General features: G+C 42.5%; 1 protein-coding gene across 2 annotated transcripts in view; it reads right to left on the reverse strand.

Annotated features, from left to right (window-relative positions):
• ARHGAP24 (Rho GTPase activating protein 24) overlaps positions 1 to 12,338 on the reverse strand; it is a 182,439-nt gene that overhangs the window by 107,050 nt on the left and 63,051 nt on the right. For both annotated transcript variants that reach the window (XM_083861560.1, XM_083861559.1), the window contains exon 3: positions 11,075 to 11,162. In XM_083861560.1, coding sequence (XP_083717686.1) covers positions 11,075 to 11,162 — 88 coding nt within the window. The remainder of the gene's footprint in view (positions 1 to 11,074; positions 11,163 to 12,338) is intronic.

Genomic DNA, 12,338 nt, shown 5'->3' on the forward strand with positions numbered 1-12,338 from the left:
GTGTTATGGTTCCTGACAGACACATTATCCCACCATGGTCTGGGATCCCGCTTGCTGTTGCTGCTGCAGCCAGTCCTTCCATAGCAGAATGAAAGAGGCACATGGTGCCCCAAAACCCCATCCCTTCTCCCCCAGCACTTGCACCACGGTGACATGCAAGGCACAGACACATCTGCCCTTTTACCACCACGTCCCTCCCGCTCCCATCCCTTGCCAAAGGCAGCATCCCAGCAGGCACACTGCCAGCTCCTCCTGCCAAGGCTGAAGACAATGATGTGCCCTGTGGCCCTGCAGCCACCGTGCCAAATGGCAGCATATGGCACCTTCCCCCCAGATCCATGGCTGCAGTGCTGCACTTGGCAAGCCACAGAAATCACCCTTCCCTGGGTGTTCTCCTCCTCCACACTGGCACACAGCAGAGGGGCTGACACGGCTGTCACATTTTCCACTGTCACCCTGAAAGGAGTCGCTGCGGAGCAGATCCGGCAGCACATGGACAAAGGGCAGGCTGCTCCCAACACACACCGGAGTGGGAACGCTGGCTGCTGGGTACGGCTGCTTCAACCCAGGGCAAGCAGCCCCACCCCTCCCAGAGCACAGAATGTTCACTCTGCAGCAGGAATCCATGTAATACCATCAAACAATGCTCCTTGACTTCATGCTTTCATTCATGAACACCAAAACTGTAGGCTTGCTCCATTAAAACCTGACAGTCAGCCATGCGCTTGCAGTTTGACGCTATCTCTTCAAGAACACACATCAATCACATGTTCCTCCTTGCTATTTCTTCCAGAACATAAAACTTAAGTGCTCGCTGAATTTATGGATACAGCAGGGATTTGAAATACAGCACAGAACATCATGATTTCACAAGTTATGCCCATCAGATTTGTAAGAGACAGAGTTTAATTAGCAGAGATTTCCACCTCCAGAGGTAGCAGTATAAGCTGCGACTCCATGAGGAGAGATGAGACGATGTTGGCCTAGGAAGAGACATTCACATTCTACAGAAAGGTTTTCCTTTCCTGTCAAAGGGAAGGAATCAGCCTAACTTCATTTTTAACATGCTGCATAACAAATCAACACCATGTACTGGTACATGATATAACTCTGAAACTGGCTGATACTCTGCCTTTCCAGCATTAAATTTGACACCCATGCTGAAGAAACAACTGAGGTCCTTGCAGTCACCAGCAGTTTGAAAATTTTTTCCCATCCTTTTAATGCAAAGTTGGAAAAGAAGAAAGATGATGCTTTATTTTAAATAAGGATCAGTATTCCCCAGGCACCAGTAATGGAAAAGAGGGAAGATGAAAGAATCTGCAGAAGGGTGGGATGAAGAGCAAAGGACTTTGGAGCCTCATACTGCCACAGCCACAGGGTGGAGGGTTCAGTCAGGCAACACCCAAGCACTTGAGAAAATATGAGTTGTCTGCCATGGGATCTGCAAACTTCTGGAACACAATCCAGTTCCTATTCAGATTACCTAGGCAATAGGACGTAACATATTTTGAGGATGCTTTGCTAAACCATCATTTAATCCACACAGAATTTGGATTTTCCCACTACTTTCAGAGAGGAGAAGACTTCACAAGCTTGTGTCCTTTTCATCCCACATCAGGGGCACAGCTCTTTGGTGCACCAAGGAGGCGAGATCTGCCTTCAGACTCAGCCACCAGCTTTCCAGTCAGCTTCAGGCAAGTCACTTCCTCTCTGTCTTTCCTGCCATTTACAGTGGAATCCCACCAGCTATAGCACAGAAAAGGTATGCAGGCATCTTAATTGAGTTACATTTTGCAGCTGCAGATGTTCTTGCTGAAAATGGTAATGAGCATGGGAATTTTATGTTGGTTTTTATTATTATTACTATTACTACTGTTACAGAAGACTGGCAAATGTATACCAGAAAATGCCCCACCAAATAATGACATTTTGAATTTCTATGTTTTGGAGCTTGCCTCCATCATATTTCTGTCTCACTTTTTCCTACAATGCTATTTTCATTACTTAATTGAATACAGAGTATCTTTTAACAGCTGAAATACAGAAAGTGCACACAGACAATTGTAATGACAACATCTGCATGTTGACTAAAGCTGACAGATCCTCAATTCTGTGAGCAAAATAATCATCAATCTATCAAAAAAAAAAATCAGCGTGGACATTTAGGAACATCTTTTCTCATAAGAAGCTTGCATTATCACTGCCTCTGACTTTCCACTTTTTCCCCAGTACTTTTTTCCCACTTTGCAAAATTTGTTTGAGAATCTAAGTTTCAAACTGTGCTTCATGGTATGTCACGGATATTCCAAAAAGCAATAATGAAGCTAAGAATTGAAGCCCTGGACAGGGTATCCCAGACACAAGAACATCTATTACTTCACTGGACTTTTTGATGTCGCCACTAGAGGGATGTACATGAAGCTAAAAAATCCCCCCCCCCCCCCCCAAAAAAAAACCAAGCAAAAAAACCTCATTAGCTGTCAAAGATGCTCCTCAGGCAGCTGGTGTATTTTAAAATAGGCATTTTGCTTCTTTTGAGGCAAAGTTTGTACCTGCACCCCAGAAAATGCCAGAAGTATCAACACATGAGATTTTGTACTGGTAAATGAAACAGCCATGGGCACAAGGTTAATGGACACAGACCTTACTGATGACCTGCTGTAGCTTCTCAACTCATTCCAGCCATACCCATTTATCTTCAGCCCCACAAAGTCTGCACAATCAAAGTCCAGGGATTTGCTCACTCCTTGTAACAGAACAATGCAAAAAGCCAATACTGTGCTTCCCTAGACACAATTTGGTCCCCAAATCACTATCAGAAATGGTCCAAGCAACAAGCTCTCATTCCAGATACCTTTCTCACTTCCCACAGACCACCTGGCTTTGTGGGAACACTCTGCATTTCTGGCACTACTTAAGCTATTTTCCAACATTATTAATGATCATCAGAATCCAGTGCTAGCTGCAGTGCTGAGGCAGAAAAAAAATCTCATTGTTGTTGCGATTACATCTAGTAGTATTTAAAACAGGGTGGAAATAAGCCATATCCTTCAACGTAATTTTCATGATGAGCTACACCCTCACTAAGAGCCAATCTAGTGTATGCACACAACAGTGGTGGAAGACGTTTATCACAAGCCCACTGTGATATCACTTAAGTTTGCTTTTTTGCCACTGCCATTATATTCGAAATTCTTCTGTGTAGCAGGTGACCTCCAGAACAACAGCAGTGGGTCACAAATGATCGATATTGCTAACTTAACACACCTCAGATCACATGCACCATGGGCTAAGCAGGATCAATAAAAGCAATCCACTTCTAATTTAAAGGACACAAGTGAAAAATAGCATTTTAACTTCAGCTTCATACACCATGCTTGAGTAATGGTATATTTTTATGGAGTATGGGTGAATTTTTATAAAGTCTGTGCAGTCTTCTGCCACATGAAATTAATGTCACTGAGAACAGATGATTAAGCAGAATTACTTTAGATGAAAGAAATAGAAATATACAATTGTTCAGCAGTTTACAGACATGATTAATCTCTCTCACCTATTTTCAAAATAGACTAACTAGGAGATAGCATTCAGAAAGCAGGCAATATTGCTACTATTTCTAATACAAACACACACCATTTTAACCTACAGGCTGCACTCATTCACCAAGATAGGAAACAGGGTCTATGTACAAAAATTCGTGATGCTCCACTAAGTAAGAAGTTACACACCCAAGCCATCTAAGCAAGGAGAAGTATGTTTATCCTGCACATGCTGCATACCTCAGAGAAGATATTCAGAGAGAGCTCTTTCATTTTTTTTTTAAATAGCTCTTTCATCTAAGATTTAATTCCTTCACTTTGAAAGCAGATGGCCTAAACTTCTACTACCAGATTAATCTTCAGCTGAAAACAAAAAAATCAATATAGGTGTGTTTCTGTTTTAGAAAAATTTTAAAGAAATTATGTTTAAATCAGTTATTGCAGGCTCTTCTTGCTAGATACCAGTGCTTGAGTTCTACCAGAAAAGTGACCCCATCTTCTGAATGGGAAAAGGTGCCTCATCTCCCCTTGCATGATATACAGGACATTTTCTGGCAGTTTTTAATTAGCCTAAATCTGAGTGACACCAATCTCAATCTTTAATCAGACGCAGTATCATGAAGGGATCTTCCATATGAAGGAGAGGAGGCAAAACTACTCATATCACTCTGGAAATACGTGTCACCATCTCAGCCTTGCCTCTCTCCCCCAAACCCCTCATATACAGGATATCATTAATTCAGGATGACACCATTAATATTCAAGGCTTGTAGTGCAGGTATCATCTCAATTAAATATGTGTGGACATAAAGGCACAGAAAGATAAGACTTGGCCCAATGTCACAGAAGGAGGCACTGGAACAAAAAGGTTTCTTAGACTACCCTGGTGCCTTCACCCAGCTGTTGCTCAGTAGCCATGACAGGAAAAGCACAAAAAGATAGGTAAAAAGGGACATTGCATGCATTGACTTGTACAGAAATGAGCTTGAAATGAACAGATTTTATGGTGGCAGCACAACAGCTCAGTGGCATGGCCTGCCATCTCATTTCACAGGGATGTAGGATTAAGGATGGTTTGGGTTTTGTTTTTCTAAAAACGGAGACAAAACTGTTAAGGGCACATCAACTAATTCCGCATCACGAGAGCTGCTGCTCGGGATGGAAAAGCGTTCCTTTCCCGTGAGCCTTCACCATTAACCTTGTGAGAAACATGCAGCAAGGCTTCAGCCAGCTTCATTTCCCTGGCTCACTGACTCCATGCACCTCCAAGACTCACTTTAAAAAAAAAATCAGTTCTGAATCACCTCTTGAAGGATGAGAATGAGGCAGCGCATGCCAATGTGCTCAGAGAGCGCAGAGAGGTGACTCTCTACCAGATACATTTTTGAGAAACATATCACCCTTAATAAGGACGGGAATGCTTTCAGGAGATCTTCAGGAGACAAGGAATGAGCAGAGCTCAAAGCTGCTTTACACGATTACACGGAGATACCTGTGCAGTGAGGCTGGTGCCCATTTGATTAAACAGCCTGTCTGCTCCCTCCACAAGATATCAGAGGTACAATTAGTTCAGCCGGCAGTATCAGCAATGCCCTTGAGGTCCTGTGCTCCTGACGACTAATGAAGAGGCACTGCTGGCTGTCAGCACGTACAGGGGGAGGCATTCATCTTCCCGGCAGCATCAATTAAATCCGCCCGCATCATACCAGGAGTCAGGAATTGAGCGCCGGGAAGGAGTCAGAGCAGCTGAATGGTTTAACACTCCGGTTTTGGGTTTTATACCAAAGAGAAAAGGGAATAAATTGTGCTAGCTATGCTGATGGCAAAGGGAATACGGAGGATCTGCTTGACAGCAAAGGCAGAGAGAGCATCCTCAGTGCTCAGGTGTGTGCACACGTGCACTGTGGAAAGTCTTTTTTTTTTTTTTTTTTTTTTGCATCAGGGCAGGAAACCTCTTAATACACAAACAATTTTCTCCTGAAGTCAACAGACGAGAATTTGCATTGTGCTGCCAATACTCTGCTAAGCCTTCAAGGAAAGCTATTTGCTGTATGTATGGGTGTATCCTCACTTAGGACATGGCACTTACTCCTGAGAAGACAAGGCAGGAAACTCTTGCCCCTTATTTTTTACAAGACTACATCCTTACAGAAAATACAAAATTCTATTTCAAAATCAACAGGCTCAAAACCTTCTAAAACATTTTTATCCCTGAGACATGATGCTGCATCATATCAGCCACAGTCAAACGTATCGGCTAATCATCTGCCCTGCTTGGTGCCTCACTGTAAAGTCCAACCCTTCCCATCCCACAGAAGTCTGGCTGTCAACAGGACTTACAGGACTAAAACGTACTGGTATCAGAGAAGAAGGGTATTGAAGCAGAAGCTACAGTAAGCACCTGGTATCTAACCTGCTAAGGTACATAGGAGCACTACAAAGAAAATTGCTCTTTTAGCTGAAAAAGATGTATCTGTAATTCCTGTTCTGTCTTACTTGTGTCCCTTAGGGAAAAAATGCAAGCTGAACCTACCAAATCCACATTTTCCAGGCCTTCGTGGACCCTTCATTAAAACCACTATGAATCAGTGGGAGGCAAAAATTAGCACCTAGTGTGGCCTTTCCATTTCAGACATTTGAGAACTCATGGCAAAAGTCTCAAAGGGCTCAATCTGCTAAACACTGTACAGCAGCAGGGAACTCAAGAGGTTCTGGTCACTTCACAACAAACTGGTAGCCATTTATCTTCTCAAACCTCAAAACAGCTTTGTGGAAGCTAAAGGTCCTGTTTACTGACACGGAGATCAGTGTGACATATATGCAAAACAGAGCCCACCTGACTCTGAGCCATGGGGGCACAGACCTACCTATGCAAATCTCAGCTGACTTAAAGGAGTGAAAATTTACCACAGTAAAAGCAGAAAAATCACTTATTATCCAACCTTTCACGTAAAGGAAGTTTAAGAAACCCCAATCCTCAAACCCATCTCACACTCCCTACCAGAACAGTTAACCTGCAAGAAATGTAATTTGCCATATAGCATGCAATTAAATACATGTAGAGCCAAAGAAAAAGGCCTTTGGATGCCACTTTTCCTCTGACTAGTGAAAAAAAAATATAACTATTTCAAAGTTCTGGGAATTTAGTATTTCGCTCCCTCACAGAGGTTTTAATTAAGAGACTGACAAACTGACCTTTAACAAAAGTGAAAAGTGCTGAAGGTAATTCTTGCTTTCTGCAGTCTCCACCACCCATGACTCAAGATAAAATCTCATGTTGCCTCATAGGAAGGGATATAGCCCAGGATACACAGGCACAAGAAATCAGCAGTCACATATATGCAGAAGAAAGCACCAACAGAGACTCCAAGTTACTTTGCTGAAATATTACAGTTCTCTCCTAAGTACAAAATTGACTTGAGTTGCAGACACATAACTTGGGGCTGCACAGAGAATGCTCTTAGTGGGATGAGCTGACTTTGGTACATCAGTATTACCAAAGTGCAAATTCATCCACACAGATGCACATGCTGGACTACGAAACTTTGTCAGTGGTGAAAAACACAACACAGATGCACAAAGTTTACAAGCAAAAGATTCCACAAATAATACTGAAGATCAGTATTTGGAAATTTATGTTCTAGTTTAAACGGTACTAAATAAATATTAAAACTCATGCAACTGCAAAACTCATCAGAGAACTCTTTGGGATATTTGTGTTTCTAAGGGAACTCATTATTTAGATCAGAGCACGCAAACAGGTCACCTGCTAGTGAACATGGTCCTGAAAGTAATCTCGTCATCTGTGCTATTTTTTCATGAAATCTGCATTAATGCATTACAAGGATAAAGAAAGACATGATTTGGTAACATCCAGATGGTGAGGTATCACTGGAGTGATGATCTGGCTTCTTACCTGAGGCCAAGCTGCAAAATGATTTATCAGACTCAGAGAAGGACATCAGCTAGCACACAAGGATCTCAAGTAACAGCAGCTGGTGGGCTGGCAGTATGAGCAGCTCAGTTTCTGGGGTCAAAGTCCAGTCAATGATGAAGCATATTCCTTTGTCCCTTCAATAACCATCATCTCTTCTGGACCAATTGCCTACACAGTCCCAGATTATTCTGAGCAGGCGGTGCTTGCTGAAAGCATCAGGAAGTGAGGATTCAAGTCCTTGGAGCTCCTACAAGCATCCAGACATCCCTGGGAAAGCCAGGGGCCCCTGCTGCAAGGCTTCTCATGCTGCACTTGTTCAAAATGCCTTCAGACAGCAACCCCTGAAGAGTCCAGGGGACTCTAAAAAAGACACTTGAGCCTTGTGTGAGGAACAGTGGACGAGCCTGAGCTTCCCACATTTCTGTGCTTGACTCCTCCAGTGCCAGTGAGGTGCAGGAATCCTGTCTGCAAACCACAATTGTGCCTCTATCCTGCACCTACAGGTGACATGTAATCCACTGAGACACAGCAAGGTCACCTCCTTCAGTTCCATGGTAACACAGACACCTTCCCCCATTACACCTGCACACCAAGAGGAAAACCTCAGGTTTCCTTTAGAACACAACCAATGCACAGAAGGAGGATTTATCTACTATATAAAGCTCAGAACAATTAGCAAATACAAAGCAATCACTCAAAACTAGTCACACAGCTTGCTATATGTGCACATTTTCCACTAAAAAAGGTATTAATTTAAACCCTCTTCTGATTTTTGTTGACTGAAACATTCCTCTGAGTGCAAGGGAAGATGTTAATAAGCACAGGCATCACTAATCATTTTGTGGTCACTGACTCCAGCACAGAAAACTCCCACACAGAAGTGTAGCGTAGGCCTTGTGCTGTACAGCTTTGTGCTGTATAGGAGAGACTTTCTCTCCTGTACATTAACTTCGTCAGCACACCAAATTAAAAAAAAAAAAAAAAGGAAAAATTTTAAGTATTAAATCATCTAATGACTTAGGGAATGAACAGAATGTTTTCAAAATGCAAATTGAAGGCATCTGTATTTTAATTACAGCATCAAAACTGCAAGATACTTGTCTCCACACACATTTTTTTTCATTCATCTTCAGAGATGGCAGCATAGAGAGTATTAGTTTCATAGTACAAACCTACTCCCACGTACATTCCCAAAATAATTTGAATGTATTACCAATAAACAAACACACACACACAAGTTTTCAGGCCGCCCACAGACACTAGAGACAAAAAGAGGACTTGTCACTTTTGGGATTGTAACTAAAATTGCTTCAACTTTCAATACAGGGAAAATAATGCAAGTGCAGCATGAGCTTCGGCACCATACATTTAACACAATGCTCAGTTGAAGAAATTTTTTTAAAAGTGCAACCAGATCTTGTTGCTACATAGCTGATTTCCCATGTGAAAGCTAACAAAGGCTAAACAGAACCTTAGCTACAATACATTTTTCTGTGTTACACTCAATGAGCTCAGTTGTGTTGCTGTCAGCCTATAAAACTGACTTTTATACTGAGTCACTAAGAGGATACAGATGACAAACAGCTCCATTACAGAGGGATGACAAATTCTTGCCTTGAGAAGCAACAATGACATGACAACAGTGGCAATGCTCACTTCATCTTTGCATAAAATACAGTTGGCACTTCTACTTCACTACTACACATCTGCACTGTGATGCTTCCTCGCCAGTCAGTCTGAGTCTTCATTTTAATTTCATCCTTCAAGGACCAGAGCTATGGCATGAAATGTCCTGATTTTCCAAAACAACTTTTTTTTGGTTATGAATGGTTGGCATAATATGTCCAGTAGGAAGTCTTTATAGCCACATGCTTGTTAGCAATGGGGGTAGGGGGTGAAATAATTACACTGGTGCTATCCTAAACCACATTCAAAACCCCATTCTCAGAATTGAAAACAAGCGAAACAAAAAAAACCCTACCTGATTCTCAGGGATCCTCCAGATAAATACTGAACTCAGCCCAAAAGTAACTAGAAATTAGTCCTAGTAACTAGAACCCTACTTTTTACCTTGAATCCATAGAAAGGTGGAGTAACAAACATTCAGGGAAATCACAAGAGCAACTCTGCTCTTAACTTGGGCATGAAGGATAAGCATCCCCAGGGTCAGCATTATCAGACAGATTAAGGTGTCATATAAATCAGGATATATGGAGAATTCTCTTGATTTCCAAAAGAAACAACATTTTAGTCCACTCCAAACTTGCAATGCTAATAAATAGGTTTCTTTCAGTATTCTGAACATATGAAAAACAGACTTTGAGGAGAGACAGTGAGAAACTTTTCGAATCTGACTGACTCAAGATTGGGGTGTGTTAAACCTCAAAGATACCACACTGGCTGTCTTTGCATAATAATGCCTTACTGCCCATGGCTTTCACCACCAAGTATTGAAGTCTACTTCATATTTCTTACACTTTTACGATATAGTATAACTTGGCACATCAGTGAACACAACTACACTTGTGCCCTGATACTAAGACAGTTTAAAACCAACAAAACCAGACACTACCATCTATTTGCCCTTCCAAATAGTCACGACAGGAGGTAATTTGAAAAGTAATACGGGGATTAACAGAACATATTGAATAAATACACTGGGCTGATTGGATGTAGAAACAGAATTGTTCAGTTTGAAAAAGATGCTTGAATCATTAATCCAACATTGCAACATCCACCACTGAACCATGTCCCCAAGCATCACATCTATACATCTTTGAAATAACTCCAGGTATGGTTGACTGCCCTACTTCCCCTTCCACAAGCCTGTCTCAATGCTTGACAACCCTTTCAAGTGAAGCAATTTTTCCCAATATCTAATCTAAATCTCCTCTGGTGCAACTTGAGGCTATTTCCTCTCATCCTATCACTTGTTACCAGCAACAAAGTCCCCACTCAGCTTCCTTTTCTCCAGGCTAAACCACCCCTAGCTCCCTCAGCTGTTCCTCAGAGCTGTGCTCCAGACCCTCCCCAGCTCCTCTGCCCTTCTCTGCGCTCCTCCAGCACCTCAGTGACTTTCTTTAGTGAGGGGCCCAGAACAGGACACAGCATCAGGTGTGGCCTCACCAGTGCCCAGCACAGGGGGACAGTCCCTGCCCTGCTCCTGCTGCCACACTATTGCTGCTCCAGGCCAGGATGGCACTGGCCTTCTTGGCCACCTGGGCACTGCTGGCTCATGGTCAGGGGCTGTCAACCAGCACCTCCAGGTCCTTTTTTTGCTGGAAAGTTTTCCAGCCACTCTGCCACCAACTCACAGAGCCAGATGGGACTGTTGTGATCCAAGAGCAGGACCTGGCACTTCCTTCCTCTGAAGAATTCTGCTTTACACTGACAAATAAAATACACATCCTTTTCCTATGCTGCCTGGAGGTGAATGAAAAAATTATGAACCAACATATTAACAAATTAAACCTTTTTTTTTTTTCTTAAATTGAATCATTAATCACCTTCAGCTTCTGCTCTGGCAGAACAGATGTGCCCATTTGTCACTGAGGACAAACTGCAAAGGCTTTTGATATGGAGTAGAATGTCCTACCTGGAACAACTTCAAAAAGGAACTTTCCTGGACTTTCTTCATTGCAGGGATGCTCAATTACCCTGTTGCCAGGCAGAAAGATGGTACCCTAAAGAAAAAAGTAAGAACAAACATAGGATTAAAACTGCTACTATACTTCTGACAGACTAATGCTTTCTCCTTTTAGACCAGGTTTAACATGAATTTTTCACTGTAAACACCTGAGCAGCTGACTTCCAAAGTGAGATTGAGGGGGGATTATCCCAAAAGCCAACATCATAGATCCCTTTAATTAACTGAGGCAGTTGATAACAGCTTTAGGTTTTTTAACTTCTTGGGTATTTGATATCATGCAGAGTTTTGTACTTATCACATATACTAATCCCACTGTTCTGCAGGGAAAAATTGAGACTTAAAACCAAGGGTTAGTAAAGAGCTAGGAAGCTGCATGTGTGAGACAGGTGAACTCCCTGCCAGGCTTCTTGGCTGAAGCCAAAGGGGGTGTGGACAGAAGAGCACCCTCAGTTTGTGGGGTGCACACCCAGTTCCTGCTCTTTTCCCACAGCATCCCAGGGAAGAAATACAGAGAAAACATCCCCCTCCCACCAGGTGGCTGCAGGGTGCCAGGCTGCTGGTGCTAAGCCACAGCAGGCACAGAGAGAGTCCTGTCCAAAGATGTGTTTGCTGCAGCCAGAGAGATATCAGAAAATCTCTGTGATGGGCACTGAAAGCCTTTATTACAGCTTTACTACCTTGAGAGAGTAGGTGGGGAATTTTAGCTGTGCATCCTTCTAGTAATACCCAAAGACAAAAATAACCCCTTCAACCCTCAAAACATTTCTGGGGCTATGTTGAAGATACAGCTTATTCCCTCCCCTTTGGTCTGCTGACACGTGGCATGAATAGACCACTTCTCTCCTCTGAAAACTCTTTCATTTTTAGAAATTACAGCTCCTCCTAGCACCATTTCAACTTCAATCAGTAGGCACTCCTCAGTGAAATTATGCTGGGATGGCTGTCTAGGGATAAATTTTCAGAGCAGCATCCTAACAATTGTATTGGGTACAAGCTCTCCACCACTGTTAATGGGAGATAACACCTACTTAGTAATGTTTCCCAATTATGGCATAATGGGGTCCCCATCTCCAAAGTAAACAAGTTACATAACTTACGTATTTTAAACACAGGATACCTCAAGTAAGGCCCTTATCCCCTGATGGGTCATTGAGTCCATCATGGAGCACCATTTTTCATAGTAGTTTCAACCAAATACTCAAATATGCCA

Source organism: Zosterops lateralis (genome assembly GCF_965231275.1).
Source record: "Zosterops lateralis genome assembly, chromosome: 5".
NCBI classification, from domain to species: domain Eukaryota; kingdom Metazoa; phylum Chordata; class Aves; order Passeriformes; family Zosteropidae; genus Zosterops; species Zosterops lateralis.